Source organism: Poecilia reticulata, linkage group LG3 (assembly GCF_000633615.1).
Source record: "Poecilia reticulata strain Guanapo linkage group LG3, Guppy_female_1.0+MT, whole genome shotgun sequence".
Classification (NCBI taxonomy): domain Eukaryota; kingdom Metazoa; phylum Chordata; class Actinopteri; order Cyprinodontiformes; family Poeciliidae; genus Poecilia; species Poecilia reticulata.
This window is the reverse complement of record NC_024333.1, coordinates 7,809,169-7,829,845: the sequence shown is the minus strand read 5'-3', so window position 1 is coordinate 7,829,845 and position 20,677 is coordinate 7,809,169. Positions and strand designations below refer to the sequence as shown.

Here is a 20,677-nt window from a genome sequence, read left to right as displayed (position 1 = left end):
GTCGTGAACCAAAACGTGTAGATGCTAATCATTTTCCCATGCAGCATTTAGTTTATCAGTCTCAGCGGGACACCAACTCGTTCTAGTCTCTTTAAAGAAGCCTCTGCAAAAAGCTCCGTGTGTTTCAGCAGCAGAGCAAAGGGAGTTTTGGTGGGGTTGAGTCGAAGCAGATGGCCAGACGAGCTGCAGCCACCTCCTTTCCTCCAGGGAGTCGTATTGTCTGTCCTGGAATGCTGCTCCTCTGACCTGCGACCCCCTCGGCGTGAGCGAGGAGGCGGACTGTGACTTCATGGTAACGATCTGTGTCACACACTGTAAAATCATCACACGTCCGAGGCGACAAAGCTGGAGGACTTCCAAGAGCCCATTACATCAGAGGGTCGTTAAATGTGTCTGTGTGCAGCGAGCGCGATCCAAATGTATTACAGCCGGCGATTTTATGAAGGGAGGCCTGCTGCCGCCTTAACTGAAAACAGGAAAAAAAAAAAAAAGGAGCAAAAAAAAAAAAAAGGCGTTTCTTCCTGGCTGAGGTGATTCTGGGACAGAAATATCATTTCTTGGAAGTATTTTATATTAGAATGAAGAAACAAATTGAAAATATTAAATGCTTTTTTGTTATATATTACTGCATATTCAGTTGTTTTGACATGTATTATAAGATATTTCATATATATTTTAACAATACAACTGGGGATTTTGGTAATATAGTCAAACAAAACTGAAGGAAAAAAAAAGCAGAGGAAAGGCAAAGCGTCGGATTTTATCGGTTGTATGATTTCTCTCTCGTCTTTGGAGGAAGACCACAAGTAATTTCTTCCTGCACAGCTACATTCTGGCGTTTGTTGAGGTTGTATCTACCCAGAATGGCCTGTGCTATAGTCCACTTCCTGCTTTTGGAGTGATCCCTGATCTACTTGGCCTAAAAATATCCATTTGAACCTTACCGAAACAGCTTCTGGAAAAGATAGATTAAAAAGATACTTTACATTTTATTCTCGCTTAAAATGGCTAAAATTATTTTCAGGCAAAATCACTTTGGGTTAAGAAGGTTAAAATATCAACGTCCAGCATTTCCAGGGAAACTTGCCCATTTTAAGCCCTAAACATTTAGTTTGGTGGTGAAGTAAGAGCATGTTGAGTTTAAAAAGAGCTGCCTGAAGCCTTGAGAAAGAAGATTTTAACAACTTGTGTTAAATCAGACTGCTAAGAAAACAATCTACGGTGACTAACACTGCCAGCATGCCTCAGTCTGGCCTTCCAAGCAAGAATACCTCAAAAGCAGGCCGCAAGATCCTAAAAGAAGCCTCCAAAAAAAAAGTCTAAAACTTCACCACGGAATCTGCAGATAAAATATGATACTTTAACGAAGTGCGTGCAAGAAAGAAGTCTCACAGAAAAGATATGTCGTATAAAAAAGATGACCAGTTTGATTGAACAATTCATCCTCAGAGGACCAGAAAGCGTTGTAGCCTCTGTGCTTTGGATTCCGGAGGCCGGCTGTGACCACAGTGTGTTCACAAACAGTTGGATGCGTTGGCTGTATTTTTATTTCCACGTGGCCATCACTGAGTGAGAGCAACACCCGCTCTCTGGAGAGCTGAGAGCAAGCGGAGAATATGTGTGACATGTACGATTTGAAAAAGCCAGAGCAGTTAGCGCAAAATAACAACAGGGACATAAATATCAGAGTCAACGCGTCGCTTACGGAGACGAAAACAGCTCCTGCGGTTCTGCTGTAACGTGAGCCGCACAGTACTTGCCTTACAGGTGGTATCGTGGCTCCTGATGTGGAGAGGAGTACATTTTCACGGTTGGATTAACTGTCTGTGGGAAAAAGAGGACACAAAGAATTCAGTGTTCTTCACTCCCAGCGTCTGTGCCTCATCAGATGGTTTGATTTCTCCCTGTTGCTCCCAGCAAAATGGCTATTTCGAACCAGTAGTCCCATCCTGAATGACCCAACCCAAGAGATGAGCTGTTGCGGGATGCTGAATTATTTTTTTATGTATTGCTTAAAAACCTTTAACTGTGGAATACTTTGAATTTTGCTGACTTAACCACAGTGGGCCAAGCAGCCAAATCCAAATGGTTTTTCACATTTTTTTGAATGACTTGTGATTCTTTTAAACTAAAGTTTGGTTGTAAAGCTGAAGGAATTTGAGATGTTGCTTTCAAAACTTTTAATATCTAAAAATCTGAAAAGTGCAGCAAGCATTTGCATTTAGACCCCCTGAGTCAACACATTTACAAGCAGATTTTGCCACAATTGTTATTGTGCAGATGCAGTTTTGTTGCATGCTTTGCACATGTATTTATTTTGAACATGATAGAAATAAAAAAATCACACACATGAACAAGGAATGCAAAAGACATATTTTTGCACCACAATAATCTTAACATGCTCAAAAAGGAGTAGGAAGAAGAAAGAAACTTATGAACTCCTACCCCATTAACTCATACAATATTTTCAGATGGACCCTCATTATTAAAAAAATATATATAAATAAAAAAAAACATAGGTTAATTAATTTTCTATTTTATGTGGGTTTACATATGTCAAGAGACTGGATTTTTCTGTTTCTTTTTTGCAATGCAGATCAAGCTCAGGTAGACTGTATAGACATTTTGTTGTTGCTTTGTTACTAAGGAGCATGAATACTATTGCAAGGCATTGTATGTATGCAGTAAATGTAAACACCCGCTAGTTTTATGGGGGCTACAGTTTAACCACTACCAGATCGAGAGAGCATCATGGCAGCAACTATGAAGGTTTTGTTTTTGGATAAAGTGAAAAAAATCCAAAATGGATTTTTTTTCTTCTTCTGATGCAAAAATCTACATTTGCTGGTACTGTTTGCATGACTTAGTCATGCTGGTTACTCACATACAGTTTAAAAACAAAAATGGGGTCAAAACATTATTCATGGATGTTAACAGTTCAAATAATTTTCAATGTTTTCCTAGCTTTTTTTTTGTTTGTTTGTTTGTTTTTAGCTATTTCAGTTTACATTTTGGGACCCTGAAAGTACATATTTTGAAGCATGCGTCTTCAGCTGCTCGTCCTCTGCCGTGTGTATTTAATAGTTTGTATTTTCGAAGCATTCAGACCTAAAGGTCACCTCCGCATTTCGCTGGTTTGGTATGTTAACCCAATGGGAGCATTATATCACTGGAGTCTGCACCTTCTCTTTTCCACTTTGATATTATGATGTGAACTTGACCCACTTACACATTCTGAACAAGATTTAACAGCAGAGCGCAGCTGGGAGCCGAGCTGGGATGTTTGTCAGCAGCAGAGCTTTAATGTCCCATCCGACACGCAGGTAGCTGTTTACAAAAACATGTTTGTCACTTGGCTGAAGATGTTGAAAATGCAGTATCTCTGCGGGTTTCTAAATAAAAAGGAGGACGTTTTAAATAATTTTTATGAATGAAATTTATAAGACCTGTAACACGACAGAAATGTACAAAATCTAACTTAATATTTTATATGGTAGTGATGCCAAGCTAGCTAGGTTGAAACAGCTACCTAGCAACCTAGCTAGCTAGTTAGCTCGTTAGCAAGGATATAGAATGTTTGGAGTTTTAATACTGCTGCCTTTATAAAATTTAAGACCTGTGATTAAGGCCAACTTAGTTTTTTCTAATGAATTTGAGACGTTTTAAGGACTTAATTTTAGATCTATACATTTCTAACACCGTGATATTAAAGCATGATGAGGAAGGAGACCACAGGCAGATGACCTGCACTCGGAAAAATTACAGTAAACACAAAATGTTTCTTGTACCTATCTACTTCTGACTTAAGTTTGAGGAGCAAAGCATGGAAACAAGCCCAGATTTGCAAGTGGATGAAAATCTGGGCTTTGACTCAGAGTCTAAGTCATTTTCCTCTTCAACTTTTTTTTTCGTTTTTACAGATGTGTCACATTTTCCTTAAAATAAACAGAAGAGTTCATGGTGGTTTCTACGATGGAGAGCTGTTCAGCTCCTGCTGCAGCAAAGCATGACACTTCCACCACCATGTTTCAAGGTTGGTATGATCCATCCATCCTCTTTACACCCTTGTCCCTTAGTGGGGTCGGGAGGGTTGCTGGTGCCTATCTCCAGCTAACGTTCTAGGCGAGAGGCAGGGTACACCCTGGACAGGTCCCCAGTCGCAGGGCAACACAGAGACAAACAACCATGCACGCACACACTCACACCTAGGGACAATTTGGAGAGGCCAATTTTAACCTGACAGTCATGTTTTTGGACTGTGGGAGGAAACCGGAGTACCTGGAGAGAACCCACGCATGCACAGGGAGAACATGCAAACTCCATGCAGAAAGACCGGGGCCGGGAATCGAACCCAGAACCTTCTTGCTGCAAGGCAACAGCTCTATGTTTGATGTATTTGGTTTATATGTTGACCTCATTACATCTAAAAACTTCTAAAAATCTTCTTTTTGATGAAGCAACTATTAACACTTAGTACACCACTCTAATGGTCTGAGGTTTAAATATTAAATCCCAGTGCATTCACTTTTACAAAGTTTCTCTATTGAGATTTTAATGTTGATTTAAATTATTTGGATTTACAAGTAAACTTAAAATTGATACTGGAAATCCTAAACACCCATTTTTAATTTTTTACATGACCATACCTGTGCTGTTGAGTTTTTATATGACAGGTAAACATGAACCACTCGGAGGAAGAACCACTGACATGAGTTATACTCACCAGTGATGATGAAAGAGAGTTCACCTCTTTCTATTTATTCTGTTTTATTCTATTTATGATCAAGTTAGAAACTAGTAACAAACATAAGCTGTAACTTTGTCTTTTTCCCAGCAACAGTTTACAGAAGGCATAATTTGGATTTTCTTTTAGAACAAACCAATAAATCATCATCAGTCATTGTGTAAACAGTCAGCTGTAAGACATGTTCTTAGTGATAACATAGATAACACATCTTGATCCTTTAAAGTTTCATATAATCCTCGTTCTGTTCTGAGTCAATGTCGTCCCTGCTTGGGTCAGATAAGAGAAGCAGCTTATCGGCACAAGAATTGAGTAATTTAATCTGCTGGAGTTCAAGTAGCTAGCTTTGTGTTAGCGAGAGATGGTAGGATGATGAAGGAGGAGCAGAGGCAAAAAGCAAAACTCTTGGTAGATCGGTCCATCTAGATTCTGACCCTCATCTGTGCTCTAGAGATTTGGATCAAGACTAAAAGTAGAGCCCATATAAAATGTCTTAAATCAGACTCCTTTGTGAGTTCTGTCTTAACAGAGGAAGTTTTGAATACGTCTCTGTATTTGTGTTGTAGAGTTAATATCCTCCAGCGTATTAATGGAAAGTTAAATGGAAGGAAAAAAGTGTGGAAGAAAATGGGGCAGAAGTGGATACACTGAACATCTCAACGTTTCTAGATTAAAAATTATTTTAAAAATTGGGTTTATTGCGATATTTTGATGAATTTTACATTTTCGTTAGCTGTCAGCAATAACCACCAAAATCTATAGGAATAAATCATTAAAATTAAGACTCAATTTTAGTATTGAAATAAAATCAATTGTTGAAATGAATGTGAACTTTTTGTTCTTTGTCAGACTCAGTATGTGTTTATCAGCATCAACAAACGCTACTAAAAACTTAAACAAGAAGAATATTCATTGGGAAACATTTAAAACAAAAACTGAAGATAAGCCATATCATTCTGCAGCCAAACAAGTTTTAATAAGAGAAACAAAGAAAAAAATAGGCAGCTGGCATGTCAAATAAAAACCACAGAGCGATTTTTACAGCGCCTTTTCTGTCCACAAAAATGTGACGACTGCCACACTTATCAGATCAGACTGCATGTGAGATACTATTGGAGAACGTAACATACATTCCTCCACTCAACATTGCCCTTTGTTCCAAAACAAACAAACAAACAAACAAAAAATAACACAGACATACTCAGTGGCACAAAATGCTTCTGTCTGACATCTACATCAGGTGTAGAGACACAAATCCTGCTGAAACTGCTGGAAAAACAAAAAAACGGGAGCACAATAACAACGAGACAAGATGCAGGAGCCAGAGTTCGTATTCACATTCTTATAGTCAATTCAGTTCATTTAAAATGACCCTGAGCAATAATCTGTGTAAACATTTCTACATTCGCTGCACACCAAACAAGAGAAAAGATTCAGTGCTTCCTGTTCCACATTCTCCAAGCTCACAAAGCATGTTCACGTTTTTAGGTTTATAGGCATGCTGGTGTCGTTTACATACGGTACGTTGCTGTGCATATACACTGGAAAAACATCACACCGCCTCTTCATTTTTAAACTTTGACTGTCAGGGAAATATAATAAATATGTAGTTATATACTGGTATGCGGGGAGTGCATTCTGTTTCTCCAGCAGTAGATACAGTGGCGGAGGACGGGGAAGGGAAGGGGGCGCTGTTCTAGCATACGAGCTAGGTGAAAGACAGAGAGCAGCAGAGGTCGTTCTGAGCCAGACTCTGGATCAGTCTGCACCACTCGGCCCGCTTCTGGGTGATGTAGGCTGGGGTGATGATTTGCACGGGGAGGCGGGGCGAGCCCTCCAGCCTGACCTTCTCGCACAAGGCCTCGGCGATGCAGATGACGTACATGCCGCAGTCGTAGCTGTTCTGCTGCGACGGACACGGCTCCTCCACGAACAGCGCCTTCCTGCCGGCGCCGAGGAAGGGCTCCAGCTTGCTGGCGATGCGCCGCGCGTGCAGCGAGTTGCTGCCGTTCTGAGAGTCATAGTGCGCGAAGTGATTGGAGCTGCGGCGGTAGAGCAGGAGGCTCCAGTGGGAGCCGCCGGCCGTCTGGTTGGAGTTGTCGTTGACAGCCAGGAAGACCCAGCGGCGGGAAGAGAGATCCAGCGGCTCCAGGAAGAGGGCCAGCTCGTCAGGACAGGAGGCGCACTTGATGAACTGGGTGACCTCCGGGCTAATGAAGATGGCCGCGTCGCCCAGGACTCTGAAGCGCTCGTTGGCAAAGTATTCGAAGGCGAAACCGATGACCTGGTCATTGAGCCAGTAGGGGCCTTCCAGTAAGGACACGTCGGAGCGCCGCAGCAAGCTGTCCTGGTAGCTCAGCACTACAGGATCCATCCTTTGGCGTGTCAGTCTGAAAAAAGAAAGAATAAAACAAAATCTGCCAGTTAGGTTCTTGCACAGTAAAAATAGTAACGTTAATGTTATTATCACCGATTCTGCGACTCCTTCTGTGGAAAAATCCCTCTGGCAATGTAAGCATGCCTTTATCATTATCCGTTTATTTATTAATATTATCAACATACCTAAGACTTGTTACAGTTTTGTCAATCTGTGTTGCTTCCTCTCAAAAATAGGTCAGATTTTTAAATTAATAGAATAGTCAACAGTTTTCAAGAAGTAGGAAAATCAATTCTGGTAGCGATTCAATTTCTTTCAAAACGGCAACTATTTTATCTAAATTTGATCAGAATTTTCTATTATTTTTAGTTGCTAAGTATGTTGAAAAGCAACCCAACTAGAATCCATTTTGGTTTCAACAATGGATGTTCATTGTTTTTAATGGTAAAACAACATTTTGGCTCAATTACGGGATTTTTACAAGTAAATAAGCATTTACTTCAACTGATAAAAATGGAGAACATTTACCAAAGATGGTTTGCTGAACATTGCATACCGATAAAAAAAATTGTGTTTGTTTGGTTTTTCCACAACTTTTACAGGTTTAAATGAAAGTAGAGGTATAATAATTACACCATAATTTCTGGTCTTAAAAAGCAGCAGCTACCTTAACTTTTGTTCTCCATACATGACCCAGGTATCATTTGATCTCATTCTTATTGTCCATGCCGTTTGAAAAGTTGCTTTGAAAAAAAAATTATAGAAAAAATATTAAGTTCCTGAACTAATAGCTATGCTGAGGTGTTGATATTTAGCGAGTGATTCTGTAAACAAAAGTAATGAACATGACTGAGGCTGTATTAAACTTGTGTAATTTCAAGGCCTTAAGTTTAGCTAAATAAACTTTACAAAAACCAACACACATTGATCCAACATCTAAAAGGGGCTGACTTGATTCGTTCATTCGAGTAAAAAAAAAAAAAAAAAAAGTAACTAATTTTATAAGCAGACTTTGGTGTTTGACGGGGTTGCATCAGTGTCTGCTGGGTCATAAACTCGCAGCAAAGTGTCGTATTGCTGCATTGCGTTTAGTTCATTTTCTGATGGGAGGCAGCTAACAGCCAACACAGTCGAATGTTAGCTCTAGCTAGCCAACCGCTACCTTCACCACCTCACGAAGCTACATAACTAACTATAACCTACAGAACATATACACCACAAAGTGACAAATTACAACATGCAGGGTTCATTTAATGTCCCTACCTTTGAAAGACACATTCAAACAATGAACAGCATGAAAACTGCACTGTTGTCCCTCATTGCTCTGGCTATCATAAGCCGCATCTGGACAGTTGGGAAGACAGAATCAGAAGCTCGCATCCGATTGGCTGCGTACATCCGGGGATCCGGATAGTGGAGTAACTCAGAGGGTAACCGTTTTTGACAGAACACGTACGCAATAAAAATTTAATAGTGCTTCTTTTTGATACTTGTATAACACAAAATGAGATTACAGATCTCTCAACTATATAAAACTTGTTAACCGAAACCCTAAATAAACTTAAAATTGACTCATATAGTTGAGTTATCGTTTATTTGAAACACGGGGTGTTTCATTGGCTCCTTCGCGACCGTGTTACATTTTATTTACTTCCTGTTGTCATGGTGTGTTCGAGCTGTCCTGGATAATCGGAAATTTTAGTCTTCGGAGATGATTTAAGACCAATTAATCTATCGATCAATCAATCAATTAATCAATCAATAAACTTAATTAATGCCTGGTAAAAATGAGAAGGAAAAAAAGTGAGACGGGCCTTAAAAGCAACTGGAGTTGGAATTTTGTATTTGGAACGATGTCACAAATCGTTACAAATTTGTACAACTTACTGCAGTTGTATTGCAGCAAGTGTACCACTTGTGGTGATTGCTTCCTTTACATAACCTGTTGATTAATAACGTTCAAAAATGTTCTATATATATTTATTTATTTCCTGTTATTTGCACTTCTGGTGCTCTATTTTTTTTATTAAAACAGAGAAACACATTAGAAGGACTTAACAACATTCCATTGTATACATTTTCCTTTTGTGTGTGAATGCATAGGATCACACCGCATTCTTTATCAGGATTAGTCTGATATGTTTTCTTTCTTTTTTCCATTCTTTCTTTCTTTATTTAAAACTTAAACGCAGTTACGTGGCGCTATTCCCTACATTGAGGATGGAACACCCGAGGTGATTTGAACGCCTCATCACTCCGCGTTTGGAGCGCGCTCTGGTTCGTAGTTCATATGGTTCGTCCTCCCTCTGGGATTTCTCCCTCCGCCCATAAGCCGCGGGGACGCGCCTCAGTGTGGCCGCACTGATTAGTAAAAGGCAAAGCAGAGTTCTCAGCGAGTGAGCCGCGGAAAGCTGCATTTTAAATTGCAAACAAAAAAACGAGGGAGAAGAGGAATGCAAGAAGTGTTCGCCGCGAGCTTGAAATTTCGAGGAGTTTTGTCGGCATGCGGCAAAAGAAGGAATAAAAACTCCTCAATTCAGCGGGAATGCAGAGAATTAAAATAGAGACTTAGTCACTTTGCGGGACCACAAGTGTGCGTAACTGTGCAGCTTAGCCTGACTGGGAAAGGGGAGCTCGAGACTGGCTTTGAGTTAACTTCAACACGCCTGGAGGTAAGAGAGATGTTTAGTTGTTTGTTGGTGGGCTGGAAACAGCCTCTACAATTTAAATGAATCACTGCTCAGTCTTTGTGACAAACTTGTTCTTCTCATCTGCACTCATTTGAAACATTGTTTTCAGCTGTCATTCGTTTTGGGTGTGTGTGTGTAAGGGAGAACTTATTAAATGATTAGTCACAATTAAAGGCGTGTGTGTGTGTTTGTGAGATGTGAGCAGTGTAACAAGTTGTCTGTTTCTACAGACTGCTCGCTTTGCATCCCTGGGCAGCAGATTAAGCCTTAAACACGGGATTGATCGAGATTGTCCACATGCTTGTTTGCATCATTACGCATCGCAGTTTTGCAACGTGCACATCTGGACCGTCGTTTGTAGTCGAGATGGAGAAACGGATACACAAAGCTGACAAAACTTTATTGCACAGAGCTAATTAATAACAAAACCGAACTGCTACATCATCCAGGGTCATTGAGACCCGGTAGGAAGGAGGGTGCTGCTTTTTTTCCTCTCTCTCCCTTTTCCTTTTTTAGTTTTTGCCTGCAATGTGGTGGGATGGGCAGTGTTTACATGTATTATTTAGTAGAGGTCAGACGGTGCAGCTTATAACACAGGGTAAGCGACTCTTTCTGCAGAGCAGCTGGAACTGTAAGGTGAGGTCTGACGAGGTGAAGAAGATGCTGAATCATGGCTGCGCCGTGCAGACTGTCAATGGAGGGAGACGACAGCAGGCACAAAACACCCTGCATCCGAGCATGGCGTTCAGTGCATCACATTTGATCTCGTTTTTAATATTCATATATACATTAGGTGTTTTCTAGCCTGTTCAGTTTCTGAATGTGTAATATGTACTTCCAAATCCAATCGTGACTACTTCTGAGTTGATGTTTTTCTTTCTCCATAAGGACGAGAAAGTACAGGAGGGGAAAAAGGGTTTTGAGTCCATTCCGAAATGAAGGAATTGCAATCTGTGCATTACAGCATATCTGCTCTATCTTTATATAACTTGAAAATAACAAAAAATGCATCAAAGTAGGTGATTCATGTAATGATTAGGGGGGAATGACCAGTTAATCACTTATCAGATCTGAATAAGGGGGGAAAAAAGGTTATTTATTGGTCCATCACTACATTAGCTACATGGGTTGATTTCTGATTGTATATGTGAAAGAGGAGACCCACCCCATGTTTTTTCATTTCTTTTTAGTCAGAAAAGAGAACTGCTTTATTATTTATTAAATAGTTTCCTAACTGGGAAACAAAAAAACAGCAGCTGCCTGTACAGTAAACCTCTCCCTTGAAGTTCCTCTGCATGCTGTTTAGATGGGCGCAGGTGACGAGAGCAGAGTGGGTCTGTCCTGCAGGAATGTGGGCTCTGAGAAGACACAGCTGCTGTGAGCATGAGCTGGACTCAGACTCCAGCAACTGGTTCCCCATTGACATCTGACACCCCACAGGCCCCTGGCTCTGCTATTTCTAAAGGGACTGGCCACAGTTTTCTATCACGTCGGTGGTGTGCGCAGAGATACGACAGACGCCACCGGGGAGAGCAAGAGTTTGGGATATTGGATAACTCTTTGAGTTTCTGCAGGAGATAAATGTTGATGGAGAATGTTGGGGTGGGGGGGTCTGCCTGGAGCAAAATCCTCGCAACTTTGGAGAAATGTTTTCTCCAGAGGATATGCTTGATGAATAAAGATGAACTTTTTCTTTTTAAAAAAAAGTTAGCGGTTTAAAACTTGAATGCGTCGTGTGCATTTTTAATTTTTGCAACATAAGTGTATTGGTTTCAGCACAGCAAAAGTCTGAATGGCTTGCACTTCAATGAGGAGACACAGAGGTGGAGTGATTTAATTTGATCATCTGATGCTAAAAGTTAAGTAGATCAAGTTGTATAAAAAAGCAGTTATTTCCAAGGATATATTCACACCAGCTTTGCTTAGTCTGTTTTAATTGAACTCTAGATGGTTTGCCTACAAAGTGCTTTTGGTTTGGGGAGACTTGCATACGCAATTGAACTCTGATGCGCACCAAAAAAATGGCTTGTGGTTTTCTTTTTACCAGCGACAAAAGAGGAAAATCTTCCAACCGCTAAAATCTGAACCCACTACATTTTAGTTTTTTAACATTTTCTGAAGAAGGAAGTTGCGCTCATGTTGTCTTCAGAGGTTTTTTTTGTCGTTTCCTTATGCAGTTCTTGGTGCTGTGCCACCACAGACGAGATGGGAACAGGTTTTTCAAGGGTTTGGATCGTTTGACAGTGCAGTGGAAGCCAACACACCTGCTGAAAATTATACAGTAAATGTTGCAATTTTGGTCACCAATCAAATTGAGTCTACAGGACTAGCAGGTGTGAAATCAACCCAAACTTCTGTCCTCTGGTTCATCCTATTATTGCACCTAAAGGTTTTTCAGACGGACAGAAATCTTGTTTTTCATTAACTTTACTGATTTAGTTTTTATTGCAATTAATTGCGAAGGTAATGAGAGTTAACTTGACCTTAAAAATCTAATTTGCTCAAATTGACCTGCTGCAGCATAATTTTAATGATCCCATCATTGGCTCAGGGGAAGTTGTAAACCAGGACAGAGTAGCTGGTATTCTCACCGAGTTAGAAGAGTAGAGCGGTTGTACTTGAAGAGAGAACTGTTTGAAACCATGCTTCGTCTCCTTGCGTCCAAAGAGTTCGACAGGCAAGTCCAGCAACCACTCGGACTTGAGGATTTGAGTAAGCGATTCTGCAGGAGGTTCAGGATTGGATCGAGAAGGACTGGGGGTCAAGTTTTTTTTTTTTTGAGTGACACTCTCTTCTTATTATTTGGGACATCTGGAAAAAGGACCAACAGTAAAAGCTCAACCTTAATTTTATTTAAACATGCTACAATAAATAAAGAATCGGATCAAAACCTGCTTTGAGAGCAACGTTTAGTAACAAGAAGCACTTTGGGGATGATTTTTTCCCCCTGTACAATTGAAGGCCTCTCTCCCAGAAAAATGTGAGAACAAAGTGGGCTATCAATCAGAAATGTTGAGTTCATCGCCAAGAAACTCTTGCATAAACTTTTATGGTCTTTTCATAAGAAAAGTCAGTAAAACTTTGAAATGTTAATCATTAAACTTCTGTATGTCACAGAAACTTTGCAGCTTCATCCAACCACACTTAAGTGATATTTTTGAATAACATTTCTGTTCGTCCTAAAGTTTTGACATCTGTACAATAGTGAGCTGATGACCTCCATAGCGTTTGGATGAAATCTCCTGCCTAATTAGGTAGAAATATTTTAAACATAATTTTTATAGAGAAACATACAGAGTTAAGCATGGTGGGGCAACTTTTCATAAAACTAACTGCAGTGATGACCCAAATACAAGCTCCTATAAGGCTGGTGGCTAGATTGAAGAAGCACAATTAAACTGTAATCTAAATGTGCGGAAAAAAATGACAATTCACTTGTTTTCATGCCCATGGCTTGCTTTGCATGCTAATTGTTACGGCAATAGATTAGTGTTGGCAGACTGTGACTCTTTCAGATATTTTATTGTTTACAGACTATCAATGTTAATGTTCTGTTTCATCAGGCATGAAATACAAATATTGTGTACAGAGTCAGTTTGTCTCTTTCCGCTTCTTTCACAGCCGTGACAGACAGAACTATGACGTATTAAGTACTGCATACTATCACTTTAAGAGAAGTTGTGAACAGTGTTAGTCATGAGTAAAAACTGCTTTCGTGAAACAATGAAATAGTTTCAGGTTTTGTCACCTCTTACATTATCTCATGCCACCCTGTCGGACCTGATGTGTGGCCTCACGGTGAATGAACCGGATGTCTTTGAAGCTGAAAGTGTCACTGAAATGTTTTCCAAGCCTCATAAAAGTACAAATTCTCATAACTGTTTAACATTTTGTAAAGTATTTTCTTTAAATATAAAGGACTGCAGCTGTTGTGCTAAATCTCTGCAATTTGCCCTTTTGCCAAATTCATGCTTTTCTTGAATTTGGCAAAAAAAACAAAACAAAGAAAGCTTAAGTTTACTTTGCGCTTGTAAACAAACTAGATTGTACCCATGCATGGGATGGGCAATATGGACTTATAATTTTATAACAATATTTTGTGGTACTATTATAATCATGATAAACATGGTGTTAAGAACTATTTGTTGTAACTAAAAAGAAAAGAAAAGAGAGTAACACTGAACATTAATTGCAATTTATATTGACAAATCAAAATTCTTATGACTACAATGAATGATAAACGATTTGTTAAATGCCCACCCCTGGTTTATCAGGTTATTTCTTTGGCTGGTTAAATTATTTGATTAATAGTTGATAAACATTAGCCCTCCAGCTGTTGTAGCACGATGCTCAGGAGGAATGCGTCATAGTTCACGGACAGTCAGGAAGCAGGGGGGTTGTCCCATCAGCCTGTTTCAAAACCACACACAAAAACCTTGTGAAAGCGCACACAGGGTCAGTATGACCCCCTGGACCGCACACAGAGGAAAATCTCTTGGGTTCTAAGTGACCCTGTCTCTTATGACTCTAGGAGGGTTAATAAAAATGTGGTCCAGGTCCCTGTTTGGCCAGTGAACATTGACCATAAGATAACTATGATCAGCCTTCTGATTGTAGACGCTCATGACAACATTTCATCAGAAAGGCCACTGCTATTCTTGGATGCTCTCTTCAACCAGTGCTTGAAGACAGAAGAACTCTAGCTACAATAACATTATAATAATGTCTCCCTCCCCATGCATGAGACTATTGTAGAACTAGAGATCTCCCACATTGACAGACATTGCATCCTAGGTGCACAAAGGTGTGTAACCACAGATCCTTCCTTTCTATTCTATTCTATTATGGAAAATTCTGTTAAATCCAAGTGGTATTAACAAATGCCAAAGGTCTTGTAGTAGTCGGCACTGAAAAAAAATAATCAATTAAATAAGCAAATCTTCAAAAGTACTTCAACATTTTAAAAGGGCAGAGTGACCAGGTCTAGAAACATTAAATTTATGATTGTAACAGTTTGTTGTTCTCTTGTAAACAGAGGCAGTAAACAGCCTTTTACCAATTCAGTAAAATGACCCCATCTTCATCCCCAACCTGTTACTTTCTGAACTTTCTTTTTTTTCATGGGGGTGGGGTTGGTTGAGAATCACATGCTGTTTTGCTCACATGATCGGGATGTCTCTGAATGGTGGTGTGGCTGCATGATGGGGTTGTATGGCGTAAGTGATTGGCATGCCATGAAGTCATTAAAGAGGAACCTGCTTGTGTTGCTGCACAAAGCTCCCCTTTCTTCAGCAAGCCATTATGTGAGGGAGACTTTGGCCTCACAGGCTTCCTCACATTTTGCATTTCCCCTCATTAACTCACTGTGGCTGCTAACAACAGTTGGAGGGAAACATGGAGCAGAAAATGCCTTGCTTTGTTCTTCCTAAATCTAAATGTAACCAAATTGTTCTTTAGAGACCTAATTGCTTAAAAATAAAAAGAAACCACTCTTACCAATATTTTGATGGGCAGGTCCACACTCCTATTTGTGTGGGGTGCGCATGTTTCATCTTAATGAGAGTATACAACACCGTAAAGGGTCAAATTCAGTGCTCTACAAAAGTACAAACACATTCTGCAGTTCATATATATATTTATATATTACTTCAGTCCTGAATCTGCAAATCCAGAAGCCCCTCTTTCTTTTTTTATTTCTACTTTGCTCATGTTCTGTCAGGTTGGAAAGTGAGCATTTCTGAGATTTGGCTGCTATGAATTTCTCCAGCTTCTCCAGGGTTACCTTGGGTCTCTTGACTACGTTTTGGAATAGTTGTGTATTTTTTACGCTCCGTCAGTATAGGTTGACATGTCCAAATGTAGATTTGGGCCATTCTCCTTCCAATTACGGATTGGTTGTACAGAGCTCGTCTCGACATAAAGCAAGGTAAAAAGGTATAAATACTTTTGCAAGGCCTTGTACAAGGTCTGTTTTGAAATTATTGCAACGGTAACCAGCAGCTGTGCATGGCATTTAATGGGTTAAATGTCAGCTGCTCATTCAGATGTTCCCTGAAACCAAAGCTATATTTTGCTTAATTTCTGTGTGTTATGTTACAGTGGTGACAAAGCTGCTGGCCCCCCTGCAGCCTCTCGGCACAAACATGACAGGGCCCATGGTTAATCCCCAGGCATGTGCTGCTGTGTTGTGGTGGACAATGCTGCCCATTTGTTAAACAGTCCCGGCATGAGACCACTCACATCATCTGTTCAATTTTTGTTTATTTGCATGTAGGAAAATAAAAATAAGAAACTACATGTTTAACCAAAAACCAATTTGACAACATTTTTTTTTTTTTACACCTATGCCGAATACCATAAGACATTGAAGTTTTGAGGAAATGGGATGATGCATTGAGGTTAATGTCTGAGATGATTTAGGGTTTTTTCTTCACCGTTGCTCTGTTGGCTTTATCTATTAGAAATTCTGGCAGTCCATAGTAGTCTGTTTTCTCTCAGAATGAGGCAAAAAGGGGAAGAGTGGAGATAACTGATAGTAAGCAAGCCTTGATAAGATGGATTTTAAATTTGGCCTTATGTTGGGCTCAATAATGGCAGGCATTACTCTCCTGCATCATCTAATGCATAGTTAGTGCCATAAATGAGCTGATAATATAGGATTTTTAGAGGTTAAATTTGAGGTTTTTCCACGTTCTAGTGAAAATTGGATTAAATTATTTAACCAGTTTGTTTATTTGATATTGGGAATGGGGGTGCAGACCCCAGCCCTTCCCTGCCAAACCAGCTCTGACAAACACGACCTCAACTCCTCGCACTGGGCAAAAAGGGAGGACACCTCTCTAATGTTGCATGGAGTTATGGGGCAACTCTTGGAGATTTCCAGACTGGGGTTGTAGTCCCAATTTAAGATAGAGGACCAAAGGTTATGTATGTGTTCCTGGGAAAGCTTACTCCACTGTTTTGAAAAGGAGTTTCTGACCAGTTATCTGTTAGATTAACTTGTGACGTTTGTCCTGGATGTGAAACGATAGACCAGATCATTAGCCATAAGAAACTGCTTCACAGGTGATGTGGGAGTTTGGTTGTCCTGCTACATTTTAAAGTGGAGAGTCACAACGGTGTCTCCTGTGTAACTTGTCCTTGACCCTCAATAGAATATGGTGCTGCAGTTTCTTTTCCCTCCTTAATCAGAACAAGAACTGTGGCTGCATCCTTTGCACAAAGTCAAGATTGTTACTAATGTAGATTAAACTCTGGCTGCCTCTCGTCTCATATCCTGCTTGTTGTGTTCAAGGACAGAATCTCCAGCTGTAGTTATGGAGATAGTTTCCTCTGGGTTGGGAACCTGAGGATTTCATCTCAGCTCTTTAGATGACGTAATTCTCCATACACTGAAGCAATTCGTAGCTGAGTGTAAAGTAGTTGTGATAAGAATCAGCTGCTCAAAGTCAAAAGTTTAAGGTGGATTGTTTGTCCCCTTTTGGTTGGGAGTGAGTCTCTGCCTCAAGTACTGAAGTTTGAGTGTCTTGTGTCTTGTTTGTACCAAGATGGGTTGATAGAGTTTGGCCTTGTCTACACTCTACAACGTTGCAGGCATAGTCTGCCATAAAAAGAGCTGAGCCAAGCAGGAAGAATCTTAGTTCTCCGGTCTGTCTACATTCCAACCCTCACATGTGGTCTTGAGATATAAGTCATTATCACAAGAATGATATCCAGGACACAAGCAGCTGAATAATCATCTTGGAGGAGTTCAAATTAGAGTCCCTTCTCCTCCACATCGAAAGGAACCTGTTTAGGTGATTCAGGGATCTGACTGGAATACCTCCAGTGAGCCTCCCTTTAAGGTTTATCTGGTATCTCCGACTGGAGGAGGCCAGAGGGTAGGCCCAAAATCTGCTGGAGAGAATGCATTTCCCATATGGATTGGGAATACCTTTGGATTGTGTCCTCATCCCGTCTATAAATCAAGTTTATAACAAAGTATAGTTAATAATTTTGATCTACGTTTTGTTTTGGATTTTGAACAGGTGAGCAGTGTGAGACATCCAGCTGATTTAGCTGTGCACGTGGAGAGTTCAAGCTAGTGTGAGCTCAGCAGGACTTCATGTGAAGGGTTGGGCTGTTCTGACCTTCTCAGCTGAGACAATAAAGTATTGTTCAGAAAGGGGGTTAAGGAGTTTCTGCAATACGCCTGTTTCTGTGGATTATTGATCTGCTTTAGCTGAATAAAGACATGTGAACTCAACAAGTAGACCTACATTGGCAGCAGATTTGTAGCTGTGAAATGTTTTTAGCATTTGAATGTTATGTAATAATTTGTTGGAGTATCCTTATGTGCAACTCTTTAAGTGTATTCAACATTAGATTGTATTCTAAATTAATCTATGCAAAATCTTGCAAATATACTCATACCTTTTTGAACCTGTTAAACATTTTGTCCTGTTAAGTATGAAAGAATATATTTTAAGGGCTTTTGCAATCAGGTACATGGTTGTTATGGGTTATCGTTGGCTTACATTAATGCTTCGGTATGCATTAAAGTAAAGTCCACATAGCTGTTTTGTTTTTTTCATTAGAACAATGGAAAGATGAACTATATTGTTCATTGCTGGAGGCTTATTACTTGCCTTGTCTTGTCTACAAACTCTTGACTCTTTTTCATACTTTACTGGTGCAATGGCTCGATGCATGAACAGGAGAAGTCAGGCTAAATAAAACAATACCTTGCTTGTGTCTGGAGTTGTCAGAGGGTGTTCAATCTAAGGAGGCAATCTTCAAAGAAAAGATCTTACAATCAACTCTCAACACCTGGATATTGTTTTAAAATGTTTATTTGAAAGATTTCCTTCCACAATGAACCACCATATTTGTGGTTCAAGTGCAGCTTTCCTCCACTGGATCCTCCTGTAGGCAGATTATGTAAAATAAACCATCAGATCTTCACTCTATCTGTTCCCTCACTACATATTCTCACCAACATCTTCCGTCATCCTCCCCTTTGAGGCAGGCAGCCAAATTTGCGTTATCATCGCACAGCAGCTCACCCTGTCTCTCCGTGGGCTGCGGCTCCGGCTGAACCACCAGGCTCAGATTTCAAACGGCCTCCGATCTGCTGAGGGCAGAAAGACGGCAAGTCATCCCCCATCCTCAGAGAAGACTGCGAGAGCCTCTGTAGCGCGCCCCTGTAATTACAGGTCGGGATTCTTTTCCCCCTAATACGCTAAACAGATGTGCTCGGGATAATTCTGCAGCTCAGGCCCAGCCTTACTCTAGATGTCCTGTCATTACTATCAGCTGACGACCTGAAAAGTGTGCTCTGCGCTTGCTGTGTGTGTTGCTTGGATTAGAGGTTTGTTATTTTATCGCTTTGCTCCAACAGATAATTAATGTCTTGACCTTGATAATGACACATGTACCTGCTTTCTTTGACGGCGACCTCCTTGTTCACACCTTCATTTGTGATAATGAGGCATTTTATGAGCAACTAGAGCCAATATTAGCTGTACTGAGTCAACTGTGAAAGACTTGATTTATTTTAGCGTAGAGTCTATTCTAATCTCAGTGCCTTCCGGTATGTTTTCTAGTTTGTTTGTTTTTGACAAAACTCTTGTATTTTGACTGCTGGTCATTGATATTTTAGAGATTACTGAAAGTTTTTAATTGGATCAAATGTCTTCATGAACTGGACGTGAATTCTGCACAATCTGAATGAATGATATCAATCATAATCTGTAAAAGTGGTGATAAAGTGTTAACCCTTTTTGAGATTCCTGTGTCACATAAATCTGTCAGATTCGCAGATAAATATAAGACAGAAATAGCAGTGTTTAAATAAATGTTAATTTTTTTTTTTTTTTATGAAAGGGGCAACTAATCCAAACCTAAGTCTAAATTGCCTTGTGTGGAAAAAAAGTATTGTCCTCTACTTGAGTCTCCCTTAGCCGCAAGTTTTGGGGATCATCAATCTGTCTTCTGGCAAAATGGACGAGCATTCATGTTCCTTTTGCTCAGCAGTGGTTTTGATCTTGCAACTCAGGTCATTTTTGTCAAGTTTCTTTCTAATGGTGAAGTTAGAAGTTAACTTCTAACTTCACTATTAATAGTCCAGTCAGTGGACTTTTTTCCACTGACTGGGAAAAAAAGTCAGTGCAATTGATGTTGCTCTGGGCCTTTCTTGACCTCTACCCAGGTTCATTTTGGACAGCCACCCACTCCTGTTAATGATTTCTTTGGAAGAAAATTATTCTTTCTGTTTATCCTATCACTTAGACAAGAAATGCTTGTTTTTTTAAAAAAATCAATGAATTTTTTATTTTGATAACATTCCACAGTGAAAAGATGACAGGTAACGCACTATAAGACCCCCCAAAAAGTAATTTTTGTGCATATAAACTTCTACCTGCACCTGTCCTTCAAGTTAATATTCTCCGTTGGCATTCCCTTACATGAGGCTATGCTTGGAAAATCATCTGTGCAAAAGCTTGATTCATTAAACACGTAGTATTCGTCGATCCCATGTAATTTTTATCCCATGGTTTTTTGTTTGTTTCTGTCTGACTTCCAGTCCAATTTACAGCTCAGTATAGCTTGACACAGCATCTGCTAAAAGGAGACTTTGTGTATTTTTAGTCGTGCAGAGAGCCACCTCTGGGATGCTTCTGAAACATGCTGTGGCTCCACCGTCTCAAGTGACTGTGATCAGCTCAGATTAATGTAACCCAGCTGCTCCCGCTGGAATTCTGCTTCTGGCCTTCTTTCTTTCTTTGGATGTTCATATCAGACTCTACATACGTGACGTGACTTTTCATATTTTACATGTATACGTAAGGCAGATACATGAAGTCCAGATTTTTGGCATCTTTTAAA

General features: G+C 40.0%; 2 protein-coding genes across 7 annotated transcripts in view; one reads left to right on the top strand and one right to left on the bottom strand.

Moving 5' to 3' along the window:
- Positions 1-5,695: 5,695 nt before the first annotated feature.
- On the bottom strand, positions 5,696-8,510 carry senp8 (SUMO peptidase family member, NEDD8 specific). The gene is made up of 2 exons (XM_008404696.2): positions 8,385-8,510; positions 5,696-7,134 (listed from the first exon to the last, which is right to left on the bottom strand). The coding sequence occupies exon 2, from the start codon at positions 7,116-7,118 to the stop codon at positions 6,453-6,455; it is 666 nt and encodes a 221-aa protein (XP_008402918.1). The 5' UTR covers positions 7,119-7,134; positions 8,385-8,510; the 3' UTR covers positions 5,696-6,452.
- Positions 8,511-9,458: 948 nt separating this feature from the next.
- The window catches only part of myo9aa (myosin IXAa), a 103,531-nt gene continuing 92,312 nt past the window's right edge, over positions 9,459-20,677 (top strand). For all 6 annotated transcript variants that reach the window (XM_008404691.2, XM_008404694.2, XM_008404693.2 and 3 more), the window contains exon 1: positions 9,459-9,793. The gene's annotated coding sequence lies outside the window, so the exon portion shown is untranslated. The remainder of the gene's footprint in view (positions 9,794-20,677) is intronic.